The sequence below is a fragment of the Micromys minutus genome (genome assembly GCF_963924665.1).
Source record: "Micromys minutus genome assembly, chromosome: 1".
Lineage (NCBI taxonomy): Eukaryota > Metazoa > Chordata > Mammalia > Rodentia > Muridae > Micromys > Micromys minutus.
Genome location: NC_137969.1, coordinates 45,767,149 through 45,792,021, shown reverse-complemented (window position 1 = coordinate 45,792,021; position 24,873 = coordinate 45,767,149). Strand labels below are relative to the sequence as shown.

At 43.8% G+C, this 24,873-nt stretch overlaps 1 protein-coding gene and 1 pseudogene across 2 annotated transcripts; one reads left to right on the top strand and one right to left on the bottom strand.

Annotated features, from left to right (window-relative positions):
- Nucleotides 1-5,009: 5,009 nt before the first annotated feature.
- On the bottom strand, nt 5,010-20,194 carry FAM161A (FAM161 centrosomal protein A; the record flags this gene model as incomplete). The annotated part of the gene is made up of 7 exons (XM_080922309.1): nt 5,010-5,160; nt 5,540-5,694; nt 7,334-7,433; nt 9,728-9,895; nt 10,236-11,375; nt 14,153-14,370; nt 20,009-20,194. 7 exons carry the CDS (start codon nt 20,192-20,194, stop codon nt 5,010-5,012), a joined length of 2,118 nt encoding a protein of 705 aa, XP_080778435.1.
- LOC308434595 (small ribosomal subunit protein uS8-like) lies at nt 7,840-8,203 on the top strand (annotated as a pseudogene). The gene has a single exon. The product of its transcript is annotated as a small ribosomal subunit protein uS8-like (transcript).
- Nucleotides 20,195-24,873: the final 4,679 nt, after the last annotated feature.

Here is a 24,873-nt window from a genome sequence, read left to right as displayed (position 1 = left end):
TTGAGACAGGGTTTCTCTGTGTCACCCTGACTGTCCTGGAACTCACTCTGTAGACTAGGCTGCCCTCGAACTCAAAGATCTACCTGCCTCAGACTCCTACAGTGCTGGGATTAAAAGCATGTGTCACCAACACCTGGCTGTTTATTTTTTAAGCATACAAGTGTCAATGGTTTTAAAAATAAAAGGTACTGTACACATATAACAGGGTTTATGCTGAAGTCTCTAAAATGTCTCTGTTTTACCTGATCCTTTGGGTCTGTTGGTCACAGTGTTGGTAAGCCAGGAACAGTAGCAGCAGGCCCATTACACTGCGGAGAACCCAATTCTCCATAAAAGGCTTTTGGACTTCTTCAAGAAATGAATAATTCCAGATCTGGGCAGAGATATGTAAGTTGATCCTTGAAACTATCATTGTGACTGAAGGTAAGGAAGTGGGCCAACTGGTGGGGACCTCATGCTGGCCAAATTAGGATAATTTGGAATAATTCTAAAAATTTAATGATGGTAATAATTATAACACATAATAATTATAAAAAATGAATTCATCAGTCATGATGATACATCACCTAAAAGAAGCAGGGAGCCCTTTAGGGACTGCTGTCTAACACAGAGTGGATAAACAATTAAGAAAACGGCCATTAGATAAGCCCCAATATCACAACAAATTTAGGAATGAATCCACTAGATTACTGGGTGAAGAATCTGTTGGAAGCAGATATTTATAATATTAAAGCACTACTCACATACTCACACCCTGCCCCACCGTTATCATAAAGGGATACCAAGGACTTTACAGCACAGTGTGTTGCAGGAACACCGTGAGTGATCAAGTGTAGTATCAGACACCCGTGCCTCCTCATGCAGAGATGGAAGGAAATGAAGTAAGACGTTGTTCGGGACAACTGGGTAGATTGAACATGGACTGTGTGAGACAGAAGTGTTTCATTGCTAATCAGTTTTTTGGCCCTGGTAGGGATCCAATCCGTAGTGCCAAGAAAAGAATAGGTTATATATAGTTGACTGTTTAAGGCATTATAGTGGCAATGTGGTTATACAGAAGACAGGTAAAGAATTTAGATGTAAAACATTAGGATTAAACAAATTACTATCAAATCATTTAGGGAATAAAAGTATGAGTGCTCAGGTCAGGGGTGTAGGTAATTGGTAGAGCAACATTTGCCTTACGTAAAGAAAGCCCTTGCACTTGGGCTGGAGAGATGGCTCAGTGGTTAAGAGGTCCTGAGTTCAATTCTCAGCAACCACATGGTGGCTCACAACCATCTATAATGAGATCTGATGCCCTCTTCTGGTGTGTCTGAAGACAGCTACAGTGTACTCATATACATTAAATAAATAAATGAATATAAAAAAAAAAAGCCCTTGCCCAAGGTGAAAAGTGTTTGTGTGTATGGTGCAAGTGTGTGTATGTGTGTGGTGTGTACATGATGTGTATGTATGTGTGTTTGTATGTGTGTTTGTGTGTGTGTATGTATGTAGATTCTATAAACCTTTGGTTTTTTTTTTTTTTTTTTTTTTTGTTTTGTTAATTCTGTTTAATGATTATCAAACCCAGGACCTTGGGTGTGTTAGGCAAGTGTTCTACCCAAGCTATGTCTCTGACACTGAAAATTTTAATACAGAGTACTTCTACCCAGGTTACAATCAAACTTCACCGTAATGACTGAGAGCTGATGCAGTGGTGTCTCCCCTGGCCTGTGTCCTTCCTGCTTGCCCTCAGGCTGGGTGTGAGACTCCAGACACACGAGCTGCTGTAAGCACTACAGATGGAGTAGATTCTTACATAGCACAAGACAAGCAGCTCCTCTCATGTGTGCGTCTAGACTCTTCCTACAATCCTTTCCTTAAACGACACTCCCCACTTCTTCAGGTGGGCTGAGATAAAAAACATGGGGGCCTACTGACAGGAAAAACTAGACCAGGTAGCAACAAAAATCATTGCCGGTAGCATCCTTGTGAGAAAGGGAAACTGAGACAGAACACAGTTCATCCACAGCTCTGAGAGCAATACAGTCACAAAATCTCAGCCAACTGTGGAAGATCAAAGTCCTGAAATTTTGATATGTAAAGAATAACAAGAAAGATGAGTTCCACAGTATTAATGTGTCCTATTGATATTGTTAATGAACCATTTTATCTTGAACTTTCTTAAGACCAGGAGTAGACCGACAAACCCAAACTGGCCTGAATTTATATGTAACCTAGGGTATGTTGGACTTGCAACAATTCCCCTCCCCAGCCTCTTACGTACTGGGGTTACAAGAAGGCTGAGCATCGTGTCTGGCGTGCTGACAGGTTCTCTCCTGCCCTACTGCTTCCGATGACGACTTCTGCTTCTCAGCCACACAGCTTTTGGCACAGCTCTCAGCACACGGCTTGTAGGGGTGACAGGCGGGCATCAAGCTTCTTCAGCCCTACAGCGCAATGAGAGTTTACCCTTGTTGCACACTATGCCATGCCTTTTTCTCTCCTCTGTTGGGTTGCACACACACCTGCAGGGTACTGTCTACATTCAACCCGCTGCCTTCTGATAACCTTCCTTTCCCTCTGGAGGTAGAAATGACACCCCTCCCAGTGACCCTAACAACCAAACAGTTCCCCAGGAAGAGGAGGGCATGCTCTTTATTAATAATCCAAAGTGAACAGCCAGGCCTCGGCGCTGGTCCCCGCGCTGGTCTCCGCGCTGATATCCTATAGTGTGGTTCCAGCCTCAGAGGTTAATGCGGATAGTTTTCTAAAGCAAGCGTTTTTCACACACAGAAATGATTGCTGTCACTGTCCATGATCAGTATTCCAGACACAGTGGAAATTTAGAAATGATACCTCAAATCGTATGTAAAACACGGAGTTAGCGACATCTCTTGAATTAAGAGCACTATTCTGCTGATGAAAATTCACTTTCCCAAGACAGAAGAAAAAGAGAAAGGGCTGAAGGGATGAGCTGCTGTCTTCCCTTCGAAGGTTTTCCCAAATCCTCCTCTTTCTGGCTTGTGCGGTATTACAGAATCTTCCCAACTAGCTGTAAGAAAAGCAAGGAGATTGAGGGTCTTCTTTTCCTTTTTCACTGAACACATAAAAACAAAGAGGGCCGAGAGACATTAAGAGCCCTGGCTGCTCTTCCAGAGGACCCAGGTTCAATTCCCAGCACTTCCATGGAGGGTCACAACTGTCTGCAGCTCCAGTTGTGCAGAATCCGATGCCCTCCTCTGAGGGCACATTACTACACTGCACATGCAGGACAGGCCAGACATGCATGCAGACAGAAGCCCACAGTCCGGAACAACGAATCTTTAAAAAGAGAAATGGTTAGAAAAAGGGAAATAGTTACCAAACCAAACCATGGGCAATATCCTTCTCTAATTTTTTTTTAAGATTTATTTACTCATTATATATAAGTACACTGTAGCTGTCTTCAGACACACCAGAAGAAGGCACCAGATCTCATTACAGATGGTTGTGAGCCACCATGTGGTTGCTGGAAATTGAACTCAGGACCTCTGGAAGAGCAGACTGTGCTCTTAACCCCTAAGCCGTCTCTCCAGCCCCCTTGATTACTAAAATACCAAGTCCAATACTGGGTGGATTTGGAGATCTGGCTCAGTGGTAAGAGCACATACTACTCTTGCAAAGGACACAAGTGTGGTTTCCAGCATTCAGGAGCAGTTGGCTCACAGCCCTGGAAGCCCCAGCTCCAAGGAGGCCACCGCTGTCTTCTAGGCTCCATTGACAACTGAACTCACAGCCACTTACTACACACAGATATACACAAAGACAATCCTACACACAGACATGTAATTAAGAGTAAAATTGCGGGCTGGAGCAATGGCTCAGTGGTTAAGAGCACTGACTGCTCTTCCAGAGGCCCTGAGGTCAATTCTCAGCAACCATATGGCAGTTTACAACCATCTGTAATGAGATCTGATGCCCTTTTCTGGTGTGTCTGAAGACAGCTACAGTGTACTTATATATGTTAAATAAATCTTTTTTAAAAAGAGTAAAATTGCCCAGCATTGGTGGCACGATTCTTTAATCCCAGCTCCAGGGAGGCAGAAGCAGGTGGATCTCTGAGTTCAAGGCCAGCCTGGTCTACAAATCGAGGTCAGGACAGCCAAGACTACACAGAAACATTCTGTCTTAAAATAAATATCAAGGAAAAGAAAAAAAGAAAAAGAAACAAAAAGGAAACATTAAAAAAATACCCAAGTTTAAATAAAGAAAGAAATATGAATTACTTTTAGGATTTTCCTTTGGCAAGTTAGGATCCCAACTTCAGCATATATAGATCAGTAACCTATATCTCTTGAGATTACCACTCACAAGGGCCATAGTTATTCTATATACAATAACACACAGAAGTTTTTAAATAGCATAAATTGTTTTAATACTTTGCCTATAAAAATAATTCAGAAGCATTGAGGGGATAGCAAATGGTAGAATTCATTAAGTTGTATGTGTGATCTTAGCTCTGGATTCAATCTTCACCAGAAAAAGGGCAAAAAAGGAAAGAGTGGCCATGGTGTGGATTACTTAGCAGTAAATCTTTTCAGTGCCAAAATTACTGTAAATTTCCAAGTACCTATTTTATCTGTAGCATATTACTTATTTGAAAATGGTTCCAAGAAAAAAACTGAAAATAGTCCATTTAAAAATAGATCTTCAAAAGCTAGTAGTTCTCTCAATACCAATTTTTTCTTATCAAATACAAATGTGCATTTCCATAAGTCATCCATTTGTGACGGCTGTGGTTCTCCAACCCTCAAACACTTTGAAAACACAAACATAATCATAATCACAAACAGCATACATAGCAATTTCTAAAGTGCAGCATGCAGCATGCAAAGCTGTAATCTAGCAACCACATCCCTAGTGTGGACTCGGCCCTTCTAGCCACGGTGTCCTTTTCAGCAGCCCTGCATGTGTGAGAGCTGTCCCCACAGATGCTCACAGTCCCACAAGCGCAGGCACTGCGATGCTGAGGCTGCACATGAGGGTCAGCGAGACAAGCCTGTGATTCGGGCTAATGCTCCTGAATCTTCTTCTCCGCCTTCTTTAATATCTTCCTTGTTTCCCTTGCAAGAATCCTGGCTGCTGGTATCAGTTAAATACTTGTCTTCCTCATTCTCTCTTTCTTCTCCGTAAGAGCTAAAGAAAGAAATGTATTAATCAAAGGAAAAATGTGTTTGTGTTGGTTTCAAAGGTACACAGCCTATGTTACCATCATGTAGGTGGGGTTAAGTCTACAGGTGGGAGAGCTATGGCAGCATCAATGGGGAACAAAGGTCCCCGAAATGAATCTACCTCGAAATGTGACTCCTTATATTTCAATCAAACATGGGCCATTATCTCTTTTATATAAGTCAGAAATATAAGCTTGCTGTAAGAACACAGCATTTGATCACTGTGTAATACTTATATTACATGATAAAATATTAGTATATCTTACAACGGTTCACATGCACTCCCTAAGAAAAAGGGTTTTTAAACAATAAGGAAGCCCAGAGTTGGCTTCCCTTCACACTACCTTTCTCTGTCCGACGGACAGCTTCTCAGATCTTGCCTAGGGAGGCTCTCAGACACTTTTCCACTTTGGCCTTTCTGTGAAACAAACTCCTCAGAGAGTCCTAGTGCTTTTAGAGTGTTAGAGTAACGCCTCTCTGCGGCCATCCTTGCATTCCTCTGTAGGAGAGACAATCCTTTTTAGACAAGAGCCAAGGCTATCCGAGTTCATTAAGATATATAGATTTAAAAGAGTCAGGGTCTCACTGTGTAGTCCTAGTCCTGTGTGGACCAGGCTAGCCTTGAACTCACAGAGACCACCTGCCAGTCCCTCCAAAGTGTTGGGATTAAAGGCGTGCACCACTACATTTGGCTACCCTCACAGGCTCTAGGTTCATGCCTCAAAAATCAAATGAGTGACTGAGGAAGGAACATAACACGCACGCACACATGCACACAATACCTAGGTGAACTGAAAACTACGAGAGGAATGAGAACTGTGCCCAGGGAGTACAGAAGTGACTAAAACATCTGTGTTCAGTGCCCAGAACCTCCTAAGCCAGGAGTAGTGATACAGTCTATAATCTCAGCACTCAGAAGGCAGCGGCAGAATAGAAGCCTAAGATTATCTTTGGCTTTATAACCAGTTTAGGCCAGCCTAAGCTCCATGAGACCTGGTTTAAAAAAAAAAAAAAATCAAAGCTAACGCTATGAATTAAGAGAACTCAACTTAACGTCTGTTAATAGACCTTGTGACTTCCAAGAGCGAGGACAACATGGTTGCCCCTGTAACCAATCACAGGCACTTCCTGCTGGAGGACAGAGCAACAGGCAGGGAGACTGCAATTAACTCTTATAAATGGGCAATGAATAAAGCTGCAAGAGAATTTATGGCATAACAGCTGCTAATTAGCAGCAGCAGAGATGTGGGGGGGGGACGCATTAATTTATGTTAACAAAACCAAAATAGTGGTCACTGGACCCTGACTTAGCACTTGGCAGCAAGGTGAGCAATCTGTGAACTGTTTGACCGTTGATGGTCACTCTGCCTTCACCGTGCAGAGATGGAGCTGTGACGATGAGAGGAAAGTGCACCTACTCTCTCACTATCAAAGGCCCCGCTCAAAAGGATTACGTTGAATGACCTCCATGGGAGGAATGACTGTGCTGTTGTCAGGATGTGCTGTGGAGAATGGGGACGCAGAGCAATCTGCTCTTCGCTTTTTGATGCTTTTAGGCCTGGGAAGATGGCTCAGTAGTTTAGAGCACTTACTCCTACGGAGCATCTAGGTTCACTTCTCAGCAATCATGTGGTGGCTCACAACCCCAGTTCTACAGTGTGCAGTACCCTCTGACGTCTGTGGCAGTAAATATACATGGTGCCCACACAAAACACTCACACACAATAATTTAAATAAATAAATAAATATCCAATTTCAATTTTTTCAAGAGACAGGGTCTCACTATGTTGCATACACTGGTCATACACCAAATGGTTGAATTCATCAAAGACCTCACCATAATATCCTGAAGCCTCAACAGAACGAGAACCAGGCTGACTGAAAAGACCGGACACTAAAGCAGACTGTGGCAGGGATGTCTTGAGGTGCATGGGGACAGTGACCTGTTCTTTATTAAGCTATGAGCCTCATCAGATCTTAAGCAAAATTACTTCCTTGGTGGACTGGATGAAGTGCCCCAGAAACAGCATGTCTCAGCAATCGTAGGACACAGTAAGATGGCACACACACGTGAAGGCCAGAGGGAGGCACTGAGAAACAGGAAGCTGGTAATGGCCCTAAGTTTCAATAGATACAACCTGGGAGACTCTTTCAAACAGCATTGGCCTCTTTTGCAATTTTTCATCTTGTTCCTCCAGTTCTTGCTGATATTCTTTCATCCTGGCCTTTTCGTTCCTTCTAGAATCAGATAAAGAGAACGGCATTTTAAAAGGTAAGCTACGGGTGCTCTATTAGGACATTTACTTCAGAAGTCAAATCAAGAAATAAGAGCACGGTTCAGCCTGGTTCCCCTTCTAGACTGACAAGGTTCTCATAAGCCCAGAATAAAATGCCCAGGTTTTGGAGGTACACATTGTACTGTCCGGAATGGTCTGGACATTTTGATTTCAAAAGTTGTCAAGAAAAAAGGTCTTCAAACTTGCCTGAAAAGTGTTTTATATATAAGTGTACAAAGGCAAGAAAGTCTGGTCCAAATAGTTATCTTAAAAAATATTCTTTTGGAGTGAGTGCTTGTGAAGCTCTGTGTTTATCCGTCCCGTATCTACGCCATCCCTTTTCCCCAGTCACCATGGTGTGAATAAATGTTCTGGCAGATGCTCTTGGGAGCATCAACAATGCTGAGAAGAGGCAAACGCCAGGTCCTCATCAGGCCGCGTTCTAAAGTCATTGTTGGTTCTTAACTGTGATGATGAAGCAGGGACACACGGGTGAACTCGAGATCATTGATGATCACAGAGCTGAGAAGACCGTGAACCTCACAGGAAGGCTGAACAAGTGTGGAGTAATAAGCCCTAGGTTTGGTGTTCAACTCAGAGACCTAGAAAAACTGCTCCCGTCACGGCAGTTTGGTTTCACTGTGCTGACAACCTCGGCTGGCATCATGGACCATGAGAGGCAAGACGAAAACAGACAGGAGGAAAATCCTGGGATTCTTTTTTCAAAAATAAGACCCTTAAACTAGGCAATGTTGGCAAAACTCTGAGGCAGAAACAGGCAGACCTAGTTCTAGGGTAGCCCAGGGTACACAAAGAGACCTCAAAAACCAAAATAAAAAAAACCTCGCTTTTCTTATTTGCCTGAATGAAACCACCTAACGGGCAGTGGCAACATTAATTAAGTGGGAGCAGGTAAGGGAGAAAATGGGGCTCATGAGAATTTAGCAACAGAAGACAGAAGCCAAAATGCATGAATATCACTCTGCTTCTTCTTTGGACCAGATCTCACAATGAATTAAACTTCACTGTTCTGTTTCCTTTTTATTCCGTGTAAGATACACTAAAAGTAACCAAGACAAGAGAGTATCATGGGAACAGAAAATAATTATACTTTACAATAAGTTGATACTAATTTCCTATGTAAATACTGTATTCATAAAGTAAGTTTTTTTGCACAAGTTCATCAAACTAGTCTCTGTTAGTGGGGTAGTACTATACTGTAAAGGAATAGTAAGTGTTAAAAGCAGATATATGGAGCTGGAGAGATGGCTCAGTGGTTAAGAACACTGACTGCTCTTCCAGAGGTCCTGAGTTCAAATCCCAGCAACCACATGGTGGCTCACAACCATCTGTAATGGGATCTGATGCCCTTTTCTGGTGTGTCTGAAGAGAGTTACAGTGTACTTATATACATTAAATAAATAATTAAAAAATAAGCAGTTATATGCATTTGGATGGTAAAAGTTAATAAGTCATTACTTACCCAGCTTTGGAGCACAGCTTTTCTTGCTTAAGCATGACCATTTCTATATGCAATGTTTGGAATGCTGGTTTTCAAACTCTGCTGTATAGAATTCTAGCAGTATTCTGCAAAGGACTATAGGTGTTCTGTGGCTGCTATTAGCGTCCACAGGGGAACAATCATGAGGGGCAGCATGCACCCACGATGCATCCACTCAAACCACTGCATTTGGTAAAACGTGAAACAGAACTCCCTGACTTACTTGTTAATTTTAAAAAATATTCTGGGCTAATAAGGCCATATCAGCCAGTCTGTATACAAGGTCCTGGCTTTGATCCTCACATCCCTAGCACCAGATGTGTGTGTGTGTGTGTGTGTAATATATATATGCATATGCATGTATAGATGCCAGATATTTACATAATTTGTAAATGAGAACATACTTATAGAAATAAGAGGTTTTTGTGCTGGTTGTAAAGCAGTTATTAACTATGGCCATAACAGAAAATGCTTCTTTTCCACATGGTCTCATGGTTCTTGCTATAGAGGTGAGTGTATACACTGACTGTCATCATAAGATGTGTATGTGTGCATATATGTATGTAACAGTTGAGTAGACACAACCAAAGATTATTTAAATTCATAAATTAAGATACTATAATGTTTTCATATCTAGATATCCACTAATTACAAGGAAAGGAAAGTAGAGGGGAGGAGAGGACAGGAGAGGACAGGAGAGGGGAGGAAACCGAGTTTGTCAACTATGTCGGAGTGTCCAGGCTCTTCCATGGTACCTGAGATCGTTTACCCTGGATTTAACTATCTGAGACAAGCTCTGGTGTGAGCCATAAGCCTTAACCCGTGTTGCCAGGAGATTCTGCAAGTCTTTCATTCTTTGCTTCTGTTTAGTTAGGATCCGATTTCTCTCTTCTTCCAGCATTTTCTTTTCCTCAAGGGATTTCCTGAGGGCAACAAACTAAGGCTCAATTCACTTTAAGCCAAGAAGGAAGTTGTTCAGCAAAGAGTTAACACGGGATAATTCAAAGGCTGAAAGAAAGACCACCTTTTGACCAAAATCTTAATTGCGACATTGGAAATCCAAGTAGGGCTGATGGTGTGCGCTTATCTACTTATCCCCAAGGAAACACAGAAATCACATTTGTTCCTTAGAAGAACGTTCTTAGCAAACAATTCTCTACCATGTCATGCAATACTTTCCACATAATTAAGTAAATTCAGATTCACCAAGCTAAAACCCACAGGGCTTCATATGCCAGTTCAGCAACCATCCCGGTGCCTTACCTAATGGCTTGCTCCCGACCTCGAGAAGATGCGGTGGGCATCGGAGGGCTGCATTCATGAGGCCTGGGCTGCGTGCGCGCGCTTCTTCTGGGTGATTTACGCCCAGGAGACAGATTAGGCCTGCATGTTTCTCTCGGATTTTCTTCATCTGCTCTGATGTCTGCCAAGACTTCCTGTCTTTTGTCAGAGTCACACGGGGACTCGTGATGACAGCACTGTTCACAAAGCACTGGGCATTTCAGAAAGCTGGGTTCAGAGAAGGGTTCCTTCCATTTCTCCAAGTCTCCATCACCGGGGCTCAGGCACCTCCGCCTGTGTTTGCCCCTTGGCTTTGCAGGACTTCTGGGGTCCCTGAAATGTCTGCAGGATGACCGACTGGGCCGAGGCGAAGTTCGGAGCAGATCTCTGGCCTTTGGCTGCATCCTGCTGTCCCCAGAGAGCTCTTCTTCCTTTGGCTTGTCATTCGCAGCTTGCCTGTAAATAAAACGAGGCACAGGTTTGGCTTTAAACGGCTTCGTTGTTCTTTTAGCCCTAAACAGGTCCCTCAGCTTCTTCTCACGGACTGCTTTCTTCTGCTCCTCCCTCGCAATGAACTTAAAGGGCTTCTGGGAGGCCAGGAGCTCGGCTTTGCTCCTCTCCCGAGCCTTCTTCCGACGCTCCTCATTCTGCTTGACTAGATCCTCATACAGGGGAAGGAGCACGCAGGAAGGAGCAGGATTGGCCCGGAATTTCTTCTTACACTCCGCATCGTCCTCGTCCCTCTTCAGCAGCTTCTGCCTCATTTCCAGATCTGACCGAGCACTCGACGCCTTCTCTCTCCGATTCTGCTCCCTTACCGTCATTTCAAAGGGCACAGGCACTGTAATCCTGGGCGTCCAGGATTTAGGTTTCTTCCTTTTTTTCTTGGCCGTTTGGAGGTCAGAGTCATACTGAATATAATCTTCAACAGAAAAGTCGTTCCACATGTTGTTTATGAGCTCCTTGGCATAGGTCGCTCCGATTTCCATGGGAATCTTTGTCTCTAGGTTGGGCAACTCCTCATCAGTAGTTGTGGACAAGGAGGGCGACTCGTCTAGGTCAGACTCTGACAGTGAGGTCACTGACAAGGCAGGATGTGAGCAGCTCTTTTCTGATGCAGATCTAGGGAAGAATAATTAGGGTACACTTCCAATTTTATGTGGCCAAATGTTAGAATTAATGTAATTACCGATTTTCTAAGATTAAGGAATAGTCGAAGAGAGTAGCTAAGGGTGGTGACAATATTATTTTTCTTTAGAGTAGAGCTGAGAGGTGACTATGATTATCTAACACACCCTCACTTTTCAGAGACGGAACTTGAGTTGTCAGCTGCTCTTCCTGCTTTCATCCCTCCCCTCTGTGCCTCCCAGAGTCACCTTCCGAGCCATGTCTGACCACGTGACTCCTTTGCTGTAAAGTCTGACCTGTCAGGACTGGCCCCTGCTTCCCCAGCAGTCTTACCCCTCCCTGGCCTATTCATCGTTTTTGACGTCTTCTAGACGACTGTTGTCTCAGTCCATTTAGTTGGGACGGATGGTCTGGTCATTTTATGAATTATACATACATATGTTGTCATTTTTAAGGGATTATTTATAAACTTATGGTGTTGGACAGGGAGAAAGCTAACTTTTCTTTTCCTTTTCTCTGTTTTTCTTTCCCTCTTAGATGAAGGGAAGAGAGGTTAAAAAGAAAAAGGGGATATAGAAATATTATAAGAATTTGACAAATAGGGGTTGATTGTTGAATCTACTCTTAAACACCCCTCCCAAAAAACATTTTATAGCCATAATCTTACATTGGTACAGAATTCTGTATATTGCTATATATATAAGGCTATATTTTGTTACATTGGTATGTTGATATAAAATTTAAGATTAATCTTGTTACAACATAATATATGAATGTTTCAACTCTTAGATAGCCATGGTGCCTATGCAATTATTGAAGAATACAAGGTTTAGACCCAGCCATTTTAATATCTGCTATTACAAATTGTTTAGGATAATTAAGTAATGCAAGTTAACAGTCAGACAACTAAACTCATGGTCTTGTCATATACGATTGTGGATTATCACAGAAATAAATATTCTGGGTTGTAAAGATAATAGGTAGCTAGAGACAGGCAACATTTGCTTATTCAGATATGCTATTGTGCCAGGAAAATGTTAGTGATTCCCCAAAAAACAGACAGGAGCCAATCAGATGCAATTCACAGCAGGGTCTTTATTCTATTTGAGCTAGCTCAGGACACCACCACCCTCCAATGCACTGCTATCACGCAGGACGGTTTGGGGGGGGGAATATTTATGGGGCAAGGCTTTATAGTAAGAAGCAAGCAGGGAATATGTATGCAAACACATAATTAGAAAACTATTGTGGTCTTTAACACAATTGGCTTAATTTCTGCTCCCTCTGCATTGGTGGTTGTTAGGCAAGGGGTGGGCTTGTAAACTGGGGTGCAGGTTTGTTGGGGGAATGACCTAAACACACTGGTCTTATTAAGGGTATAACCTAAAAACTCTGGTCTTGTTGGAAATTAATCTAAAGACTGAAGCTAGGCTCAGGTTTTGTTGGGAACAACTTAAAAACCAATGCACCATCCTGTTAGTTTACCTGTTCAAACTTAAGTCTTACCTCAAACAACAAAAGGCTCAGCTCAAGCAAGGCATGGTTGCTTGTAATCCCATCATCTGGGAAGTGGAAGTGAGAAGATCAGTGGTTCAAGATCAGCCTTGGCTACACTGCAAGTACGAGGCTAGCCTGAACTACTTAAGACCCTATCTCAAAAAAAAAAAAAAAAAAAAAAAGGAAAGAAAAGAAAAGCATGAGGGAGTTTTGAGTTTTGGGCCTGTAGAGGAATGGTTCTGATGCTTTCATTTAAATGGGAATCTGTGTTTACTGACTCTGAAGGCCCTTGCCCCCAATTGGTTTTTGATCTATCAATAAAGATGCCAGTGTCCAATGGCTAGGCAGAAAGAAAGAGATGGGACTTCCAAGTTCCCACAGGTGAGAAGAGAGGAGAGGGCAAGAAAAGGAGATAGAGAAACTTGGGAGAGAGAGAGAGAGAACAGACTCAGAGCTGTAGCAGAAAGTCTTCCAAAATGTAGGTGGAAAAGGAAAGTGACCCAAGGAAGGGCAGCCAAAAAGTGTCGTGGGCAGCAAGACCAATGGGCTTCACAGAAAGTCACTGGGCAACTAAGCTGAGGGAAAATGTAGAGATGTTAGCTAGGAGTGAAGGTAAGGGCATGCTAGCCACGGGAAGCTTAGAAGAGCCCAGCCATCAGAGCCAACGAGGCTGTTTAAAATGAGCGTGTGTGTGTGTGTGTGTGTGTGTGTGTGTGTGTGTGTGTGCCTGTGACCAGCTGGGAGCACAAAGCAGAATAGCCAAAACTTCTGCAACAGAGGCCAGTCTGGAACATGAGAAATTCTAAGCCATTCTGGATTATATTGAGTATAAGATCATGTTTCAAAACTGGGCCAGCCTAAATACTTTGATACATGTCTGTAAGCATAAGTAAAGCAGAGAGACACAGATGAAGGGGCTGGAGAGATGGCTCAGAGGATAAGGGCACTGGCTGCTCTTCCAGGGACACAGGCTTGACTCCCAGCACCCATACGGCAGTTCGCAAGTCTCTTTGGATGACAGGTGCACACGTGGGGTAGGCATACATGCAGGCAAAATGCATTAAAAATTACAATTAAAGAAAACAGATGGCCACCAAATGACCCTCAAAGCAAGAGGGAACCTGGTAGAAAGATAAGCCATTAAACACTGTGAGTAAAGTCCTGCCTTCATATATCATTAATACTAGGAAACAAATCCTCTGGGCACTTCGTCCAAGCATTTATCTTAGTTCAGTCCACAAATGACAATGCAAGCAAGCCTAGAAGAGACTTACCTAGAAGAATCGTCCCCAGTGAGCGCTGCCTGGATGTCTTTTATGTTTAGCTTGTCCTGATACATTTTCTCTAATTTTGCCATGGTTTCTACATGGGCAGCCTTCAGGTCTTTGAGTTTCCTGAAATACTCTTCATCAGAGTGGTAAATATCAGAGCAGTTCATAGTGTCCTCAGATGTCACCTCTTCGTCCTTTTCAGGACAGCTGTGACAACCTGCCTGATGGGGAGAGAATCCTGTTATCTGCCGTTTGAAATTAAATAACAAATTGACACTGATCCAGAAGTCTCACCATGTAGCCTAGGCTGGCCTCAAACTCCATATGTAGACCAGGCTAGCTCTGAACTAGTGATCTGCCTGCCTCTGCCTCCTGGTCCCTGGAATCAAAGGCATGTGCCACCATGACTGGCTTCCATCCATTTAATACTGGTCAGGCTCCTAAATAACTGACAGAAAATATTCATGTGATGTCACTACTGCAGAAGACACGATGGAACTCAGCTACAAGAGTTTCTACAGGAAGCCTCTGCTAGCTTGTGCAGGTTTTTGCTAAGATGAGCAGCTGCTGCTCCAGTGCCCAGAGCCAGCTCCTGAGGAACTCCTGCCTCAGGTTCCAAAGGTGTGCAGTGGATGGGGACAGGAATGGGGCCCAGGGACAAAGTTCTCAGTGGCTCTCCAGGGAGCCCCAGTTGGGATGATCTTGGAGGGGAAAAGACCCAGCAGAGGGCAGAGGAGAGTTGCTGCTGTGGGTGGCAGTAATGTCCACAGGTGGCAGACACTTGGGGACTAGAAGAGAGCATGGAGCGATGTGTGGCTGGGCCCTCCATGTCTGGAGCTTCTGCTTGAGCTCCCCCCCCCCACTACCCATCTTTCTCTTCTTTTAACTGACTCAACTATGGAGAGAAAAAGCTCACTTTCTAGAGCAGGAGAAGTTGCTAAATTGCTTAAGTGTTTCCTATGCACGCATAAAATGCTTGGTTCAGTTCCCAGAAACCATGCTTAAGAAAAAGCCAGACACGGTGACATGAATTTGTAATCCCAGCACTGGAGAGGTGGAAACAGGAGGGTCCCTGAAGCCTAATCAGTGAGACCCTTCCTCAAATAACAGCAAACAACAGCACTGAAGAATGCCATAGCACAGAAGGATGCTGATTACCCAGAAGTCTGCGGAGGACAATTGCTCACTCCTCACTCAAATGCCACCTCAAAAGCATCTTTGTTGACTATCCTCTTTGAAATGACAACTCTCCCAAAGTACCGTGAGTTCTCCTCCTCTGCTGTTCTTTCCCAGGACAATTCAGCCACCAACCCTCTATCCTACCCTGGTCCCACGTATACCCATGCCTGTCCTGACTGGAGAGTCAGCTTACAAAGGCAAACACTTGTTTACTTGGTGCTTTTGTGTTCCCAGCTTCTAGAAAGGTACCTGGCCAAGAAAACATGTCCAGTAAATATGTGTGGAATGAAAGGTCGTAATAAGTTTTCGCCAATGGAAAATAATAGGCATTTCCTTTGCAAAGGTTGAACCATATGAGGAAACAGACCACTGAAGGGCTGCACTGGGCTTACTGAGTATTAAGGCCTACAATCCAACATAAATGAACAATCTAAAAATCAGACTGCGAGCCTGCCGGTGTTTTATATTTATAGGTCCTCTAGTTAAAAGGGAGCAGCTTTCAGACAGAGCATCCATGGTTCCTTCACTCTCCCAGAAGGTCTCCAGTGGTCCTACCCCCATTAGCTACAGGAAAACTATCGAGTCTCTGACTTAGAAGACCTGTGTAAGAAGAAGAAGCATCGTGAGGAGAGCAAGCCTGGCGAGGACTGTATAGTGCCCAGCCACTGTTAACAACTGTTAACACAAACCAAACTTCTCAGCAGTTTCCAGCTTGACTGTGTTTAACCTAAAACAGACGAACGGCTAGGACTCCCCGTTCTCGCTTCACGTTTGACCTCTGCCCCAGGACTGTCTGGTTTGCAAAGCTCCATGTGCAATGCCGCTTTCCTCCTCCTTGATATTAAGCTTTTCGTGTTGTAAGTGTCACTACAGAAGAAGCTAATCTTCCAGAGAGTGGCTTGACCCACTTATGGATGTATCAGCCCTCCCAGCACCTGAGGCTTAAGTGGTGTCAGCACCATAAAGAACTGTCTGCATGGTAGTCTACAGAGTTTATTCTGGAACTTTTACTAATTTATCTTCTTTTCAATGCTGAACCAGCACTCAGAAAGCAGAGACAGAAGGACCCTGAGTTCAAGGTCAGACTGAGCTACATAGCCAGTCTGAGGCCAGCATGAGCTACATGAGATCCTCTGGGCCAGGCACTGTGGTACACACCTTTAATCTCAACGTTTGGGAGGCAGAGGTTGGCTGATCTCTTTGAAGCCAGCCTCCTATATTTAAGTTCCTCTTCTCCACGAACTCCAAGCTAGGCAGGGTTACACAGTAAGACCATGACTCCAAAGAAGAAAAGAAGGACTGGGAAGCAGGGGAAGAGGAGGAAGAAAGGAAGGAAGGAAGGAAAAACTTTTACAACAGTATTTAATGACATGTGTGCCTCTGCCTCCCAAGTACTGAGCTATAGCTGTGGGCAGTTGACCACCAGCTATATGTGTGAGATTTATTTATTTATGGGCAAGGCACCGCGATGTTGTCTAGACTGGTCTGGCACTCTGCATGGTTTAGGCTGGTCTGGCACTCTGCACGGTTTAGGCTGGTCTCGAACTCACAGTTCTAACTCCACCTTCTAATGCTCTAACCCTAGATATTTGAAGAGAATATGTTTGGCAGTTCTCACCATAACTTACACGAAGCTTCCCAAAACAATAGGCAACATTTTGTAACTACTAACACTAAATCAGACCCTGGGCAATGTCTAGTGGATACCTGGCCTGCTCAATCCCTAGTGTACCTTTGGGAAATGGCTCTACTGCCCCAGCACCTGTGTCTTTCCCTGCTCTCGTCCTACACACCAACTGTTCTCAGAGCCTTTATTTCTTTAGGAAAATAGAAACCACCAGAGGACCTCTCTTCTCTCCACCTGCAGAACTGCTCTCTGGGGACACACTCTATTCTTCATCTTTAGGGAACTGATGAAGCATTTGAATGTCCACCTCACTGTCTCTCTCAATGAATGTGGGACCCTCTGGGCTTGTTCCAGGCCTCCTACCATGATGGCTGGTCCTTAATCTCTTTTGTCTATTATGTCTCTACTAAATGTTGAGGTTCTCTGTCTCTGTGTGTGTGCGCACATGTGTGTACATGTGTGTGTGCATGTCTGTGTGTGTGCACGTGTGTATGTATACACCAGAGGTCTATGACAGACTTTATCTGCTCAGTGACACAGATACAGGCCAGATTAGACCAGATTAAACGTAGATAAAGGCAGGTTTATGAGGAGGCAGCTCACGAGTGGATTCAGTGATCTCACAGGTGGAGGTCAATGAAGTCACACATCCGAGCTAAAGGGAGGGTTTTTTATAAAGCTTAGGGGAAGAGTGATGATGTGCCACCTAGGATCTGGAATGGTGTCCATACATGGTCAAAAACTGAGCCCCTGGGTGGACACTCTTGGGCAGATTGTGTGAAATTCAGAGATGAGGAGTGACAACGGGTTCGCCTGAGTTTTCTCCAAGCAGACTGAGGAGTTTTTTCCGGATGGGTGGGGTTGGGGAAAGGAGGGCAGATGGGGTTTCCCAGCTTGTGCAGGGGATGAGCAGGGGGTTTCCAGGTAACATCCAATCTTAGGTGAATTCCCTAGTAACTCTTCACCTTAGTTTTTGAGATAGGGCTTTGAGCAAGTTCTGGGAATCTGCCTGTTTCTTCCCCATCCAGCACTGGGATTACAGACAAAAGCCAACACACCAGGTTTGTCTGTGAGTGTTGGAAACCTGAACTCAGTTTATAACACAAGTCCTCAGTTAGCCAGCCGTGCGCTCTGCAACAAAAACAACTGGATGAAGGACAGACCTCTCTGCCACGGTAAGCCAAAGTATAAGGCAATTTCCAAGTGAATTATTCAAGCAGACCGTTGTTATGATTGCTAGCTTATGTAAATTACTCAAGAGATGACACCCGTGGAAATGGAGGCCATTGTGGTCCTTTTATACACAAAGAAACAGAAGTCACCTCATAAAATCACCTAGCAAGTAGCAGAAATTGGATTCTGATCCAGAATCCGAATCCTTCCCGCCATTCCAGCATCTGTTTTCTGTAACCTGTGATAGATTGTGTTGAACGGTAGCTTTATCAGGTATAAACCAGTCCCAGGATTCTGAACCTCGCTGGTGATCAGGTTATCCCTCTACTTTACTCTTCATAACCTTGAAAGATTTGCTACAGGCCAGCTACGGTGCCTCACACTCATAGTCCCATTATTCGGATGATGGAGGCAGGAGAATCAGGAGAATAAGGTCATTCTTAGCCACAAATAGCAAATTTGAGGCAATCCTGAACCAAAGGAGACACTGTCTAAAACAAAACAAAACCCAAGGAAGTAGCTGTTGGTACAACACTTGCCTAGCAAGCACAGACCCTTCACCCCACCCACAACATGGCTAAGAAACCAAGTGTGAGGGGGGTGGAGGGAGACATGGGAGGGGGTATGGGGTGTAGGGGGTGGGGTGGAGGAGGGTTGGGGGGGTACTTGCCCGTCCTGACGCTTTACACCAGAAGAGTGCTAGCTTAAGATCAAGCTTCCTGACTTTAAAGTGAACAGAAGCTTGGCATTTTATTACACACCTTCAAACCAAGCACTCAGGAGGCAGAGGTAGACAGAGCTCTGTGAATTTGAGGCCAGCCTGGACTACAGAGTGAGTTCCAGAACAGCTATGGCTATGCCTCAAAAAGCAAACAAAATTTAAAGAGGTTGTGAGATGGCTTAACAGTTAAGAGCACTCGCTGCTCTCCCAGGGACCTGGGCTTGATTCCCTGCACCCTACACATAATGCACTGACAGCTCACAACTGTCAGGGACTCTCAGGAGTCCCACGGCACATGTTCATACACATAAATCTAAAATCAAACAAATAAAATGAATAGTACAAATAAAGGAAAGGGGTGATTATGTTCAAAATACATTGTATGAAATTTTCAAAGAATAAAAACATATTGCTCAGCAGTTAAGAACACTGACTGCTCTTCCAGAGGTCCTGAGTTCAATTCCCAGCAACCACATGGTGGCTCACAACCATCTACAATGAGATCTGATGCCCTCCTCTGGAGTGTCTGAAGACAAGTCAGTGTATATATGTGCAATTTTAATTCTTGTATGTGTGTGTGTGTGTGTGTAAAAAGTAGAGAGAACAGAGGAAGACTGTGAACTCCTGCTAGAAACGCATCCAGGACATAATACTGAAAATGTTTTTCGAAAAGAACTTACTGCACCCGTATGGCCCCTTGAGCAAACTCTGGGATTTCGGCGATTTGTTTATCTGGCTGTTTCTCCATATCTATGGAGCATTTGTCCACTGAACTTCAAACACGCTTTTCTAGTTGACTGCTAAAATCCACTACTAACCAAAACCAATAAAACACACTTGTTAGTACGACTTATTATCTGAGGTTTTATGAAAACTATGGGCACATTAGTTTTCCTCAAGGGAAAAAACAAAAATAAAAAAATGAAAATCAAGGAACTAAAGAATTATTTATTCTCAAGATATGCTGGAGAATAAATAGGAAGTAGAGTTCTGTTTTTTGCACACTCTAGAAATGGCTATAAAAATGCTCTCCAAGAAAGTTTTGCATCAATCTTTAGTTGGTGCAGAGAGCAGGGAGGATCTGCAGAGGACACCGCATTTCCACCCGTCCCTGCCGGTGAGGACCCGGAGCTCAGACCCCGCCGGGCTCCCACATTACCGACGCCCGCATCTGCCACATCCCTTTCTTCTGTTCCTCCTCCACTGCCGCCGCCAACGCCGCTGCTACCAAGGACTCTAAGGGGTCTTCGCGTTCGTACTGGCCGACCCTTGCTCCGGTGATGGGATTTGCAGGCATGTGGAGGATGGCAGCAGAAGGTCTGACCGCCTGGAGCGGCGAAGCCATCGCCCCGCCTCCGAGCCCGAGCGCCCGCGCCCGCCCGGGGCGGGTGAGCAGACGCCGCCGCCCAACACGCTGATCCTGGCTGGGGGGGAGCGGTTACTAAGGGCTCGGTAACTAGGGACGCTACAGGAGGTGGCGAAGAACCTCAACGCACGCTACGTCCTTTCTCACTGTCACAAATGCGAACCCCGAGTCCAGCCAATATTTAATGGTGGTTTCTGATACAACCCTGCAGTTTAACGGGGCATTCTAGAAGCATAACTATCTGAAGCTACACGAATGACTACCACAGTAAGCGAAAGTAAAACGCAATTTTCAAGAGAGTTGCTCAGTGGGAGTCTCATCCGTGCCGGGACAATTACTGACTCATTTGAATGACACCCAGGTCCCTGGCTAGGGACTGAGCTTTTCTCCAGCTTTATTTCGGTCTAACTATCTAAACGAGAACTTCTCGCGGAGAGCACGTTTTTACTAACTGGATCATCATATTAGAGCACAGAAGAACAAAAAGACCGGGTGTTGGGTGACCACCCCAAGAAAAGGACAGGCTTTGCAGTGCGCTCTTCAACATGGCGGAGAATGCAGTTCATCTCCTAATTGACAAGAACCAGCACGAGCTGACCAATCAGAAGGAGAATACTTATTTGTCCCGCCCTCTTTTTTCTGGACTGGCCAGTAAGACACTAGACTTAGGAAGTGCCTGTCACTCGGACCAGTGAGTGATGGGGTAGCTTGTCTTGGGGTTCTGCAGCTAGCTTAGCGGCAGGATTGGAGGGGGCGAGAGCCCACAGGGACCACACCCTTTCAGCTCACCCCCACAAACCTCCTGGTCGGTCTTAGGTTTTTGGCCGCTTCGGATGGTCTTTCACTGACGTCTCAGCCACCTGCGACATAATACTCAATTTAAAAGCCCAGCTAGTGCCCCTGTCCCCACCATAAGGGTTCCGGTAGTTTCCACATTATGCAGCAAACCTTCCACAGACCTTTTTCTGACGCAATTGCTACCAGCCCTTCCTTGTTCGCCCCCGCGAAGTCTCCAACACCTCACCTTCCCTGCTTCCTGTTTTGGCTGAGCTTGCCTCTTCCAACGGAACTGATGGATTACTGGTTGGTTCTGAAAAGCTAGATGTGGGGAGGTATCCAAAACCGTCTGAATGACAAAATAGTGACTTCCTGTCAGCCACATGCAACTAGTTCTGTGATGGGATTTGGTGTAAGCCAACTCAAAATCATGACCTATCTACAGACTGAAGCCCTGTAAGCAGATGATTTTAGGAACGTGAAATAGTAACATCAGTGTGTGCATAGAATAGGAAAGTTTTGGCTAACAGTATTCTAAATTTGCAGACATCTAATAACAGCTATAAAGAGGGAGGGGGACAGAAAGGGGCAGATCTGAAAGAAAATGGCATCGCAGAAGTGCTTTTGCACTTTTGTATTGAATTGTAATACACAGGATAGTGAAATGAATAATTTTGATTGTATAATTAAGTGAACTGACAAGAATGAATACCCAAGGAATCACAGGACAGCTACACAGAGAAACCCTGTCTCAAAAACAAACAAACGTATATGCCAGTTGATGTTTGGGTTTATACTTGAGTAAGATGGAAACAAAGCATCCAAGATGTTAGAATTGCTTGTTAGTATTGGGAGAAGTTCTTGCAGACAGATGATGTTCTATGGAAAGCTTTAACTTCCTGTTACACTGTAAAGAACACAGAGGACACTTAAGCTTTCTCCCTCAGTCTCTTAACTATCAAGTTCTTAGCATTTGCATTGGCTGATTTCAAGGTCTGATCCCTAGTTACTGAAAGAAGAAAAAGAAACTGAACAAGAAAAGTTGGCATTTGTGAAAAAGGAAAATGAGGGCAACTTCTGCCATTCACGGACTTGGAATCTATTTAGGTAATCTGAGTGCTGATACCCTCGTTACACCCAAAACACCCCCTTGTGATGGTGCTGGGAGGCAGGGCCTTCAGGAAGAAACCAAAGGGCTCCGATGTCTAAAACGGATCCGTAACTTTAGTTCTCTTTGATGATGCAGAGAGATTTCCCAGGAGCTTGTAGACTTTACCATGAGTACTTGAAAGAGATTGAGGCCCTGGCATACTTTATTAAAATTTTATGTTCCAAAGCAAACAATTTGACAAATTTTAGTGAATGTGTGAGAAATTTGTCATTTCCTCAGAAGGAGTATAGCACATAGTTCAATGAAGCTAAATACAAAACACACAGTCACACTAGAAATAGGTAATCTAATGAATGGATCAATGTCTGGTACCACAGAGCTCTCTGCAACGACCATGGCCAGCAGAGCAACAGAGGGGGAGGTAAGAAAGCTAGCTGTCCAGTTTGACAGGACTCAGGAGCCAGTGCTGGTTCACTATGGGAGTCTAACACTAGGTAGGTAGTTTTTTTAGGCATATTTAAATTCAGCAAAGGTTTCCTGGAGATAATTAACTCAATCCCATGTGAATAATAAAGTTTAAGACATGACTACAGAAAAACTCTGTAAAGTACACGATACCTTCCATGAAGATGGGTTCTATAGATTGATCCTCTGGGGGAGGATCCAGTATGCTCCAGACTCTATTACCCATGTCCCATTCCAGCCTTCTGAACAGAAAATAGGTTGTACATATCTCCCTTTGAGGGGACAACCCTGGGTGTCACTCCTGGTTTCCCAGGGGCTTATCTGCGAGCACAGGACCTCTGCCACTTTCTAAGAACCCCCATAAATCAAAGTGCAGCTCTTCCACAACTCTAGTTGTTTCTCAAGCTTAGGTGCCATATTTACATAGGACTGCTTAGCCATTTTTAACAGGTGCACACCTTTTCTCTTTTGTTAGGTTCATTGTATACTGCTGACTCAGTTGTGTTAGGCCCTGACCTTTGGGTGGTGATAGGTTCCTTGCACAAGCTCTTCCTCCTAAGAACACCATCTGAGATCTCTAATTTTGCATACTGTGGGCACTTCAAAATTGACCGAATGGCAAATCTACTTGGAGGAAATAGTCTGCACACCATTCATTAAACACATGGAAACCTTATAATGAAGTTGGAACTGAGGAACAGCACTGAAATATCAGCCTACCTTTCTAGTCCCTTTGAAGTACATCCTTTTAAGTTTAACAGGGCAACTTCTTTCAGCATTAATAGAACAAATCTCCCTTTGGAAAAGCTAACTTTTTCTAATCCCTACAACAAAGCTATTGTTAGGATTGTTAGCTATTGTGCTACAATGCCCTACATCAAGTCCTAAAGGTAGTGGTTTGCTACCACTGCAAATTTCACATAAGCAGTGGTTAGCAGAAGTTTGTCAAAACAGCTGCATATTTAGACAGACCTAAGTAGTAATGGATAATATCCCAGTATCCATTAATATGAATTAGAATAGTATTTTGACCTAAATTTCTAAGATGTACCTGATTCAATTGTTTTATAATGTAATTTTATAAACAATTAAAAGGAAATACTAAATTCTGGATAATTCAAGTATCTTTATCAAGGCCCTAGATCCAAACATTCTTTTTTAAGATTTTATTACATGTGAGTACACTGTAGATGTCTTCAGACACACCAGAAGAGAGGACTGGATCCCATTACAGATGGTTGTGAGCCAACATGTGGTTGCTGAGATTTGAACTCAAAACCTCTGGGAGAGAAGTCAGTGCTTTTAACCACTGAGCCCATTCATTTTTCTCAAGTTTAGATTCTGTGATGCAGGGGTAATGAAGCACCATATTATGCAGGTCAAAATATGCCTCACCTTAAACTCAGCCTTTATTCAAAGGTACTTCTAACATATTTTCACACCTATCAGGTCTTAAAAACTCATAGGTATATAGCTAGAATTAAGGTAGCCAAGTTGAAATTTACAAACATGGTGAGACATGAAATACAATTAATGTGTGAAATACAGTGGTTGGCAATAAAAAGCTAAGCTCATTTGACTCTGTAAAATATGCCACATTGCACAGGCTTGTTTTTTAGGTTCTGGAAAGACTGAACATGAAAATGAACTTATAAAGATCTCTACCACTGGGCCATCCCCTCAACCAGAACACTACAGGAATCCCAACTAGCACTTGGCTATTACTTCAAAATCATACATATTTACGCTTTTAAGCTTTCTACAGGAAGGGGTACTTGTGGATGAGATATCTCCCACAGGCTCAATTGGTGGTAGTTTGGGCAGCTAATGTCACCGGGGCAGGCTATCACCACTGGCGTTCAGTTTTGTGCTTGTTCAAAATGCAAGCCCTCGACCTTCCATGTCTCCGGGTTTGCCACCATGGACTTTAACCCTCTGGAATTGTTAAGCCCAAATAAATTCTTTCTACAAATTGTCTTGGTCATGGTGTTTTCTTACAACAGGAAAGTAACTAACACAGTATTTGTGTAATAAGCATTAAGGAATTTTTTTCCCTTGAGACAGGGTCTCACTATGTATAATCCTGGCTGGCCCGGAACCCACAGAAATCCACCTGCTCTCCCACATGAGTGCTGGGATTAAAGGAGTCCACCACCATTCCCTGCTATTAAACCAAAATAAAAAGCTTACTAGGGGTCATCAAGATAGCCTAACAAGTTGAATTTGATTCCTGAAATCCAGAATGAAGAGATATGCTCCCAATTTGTCTTATTTCCATGTACCATATCATGTACATTCCTCCCCA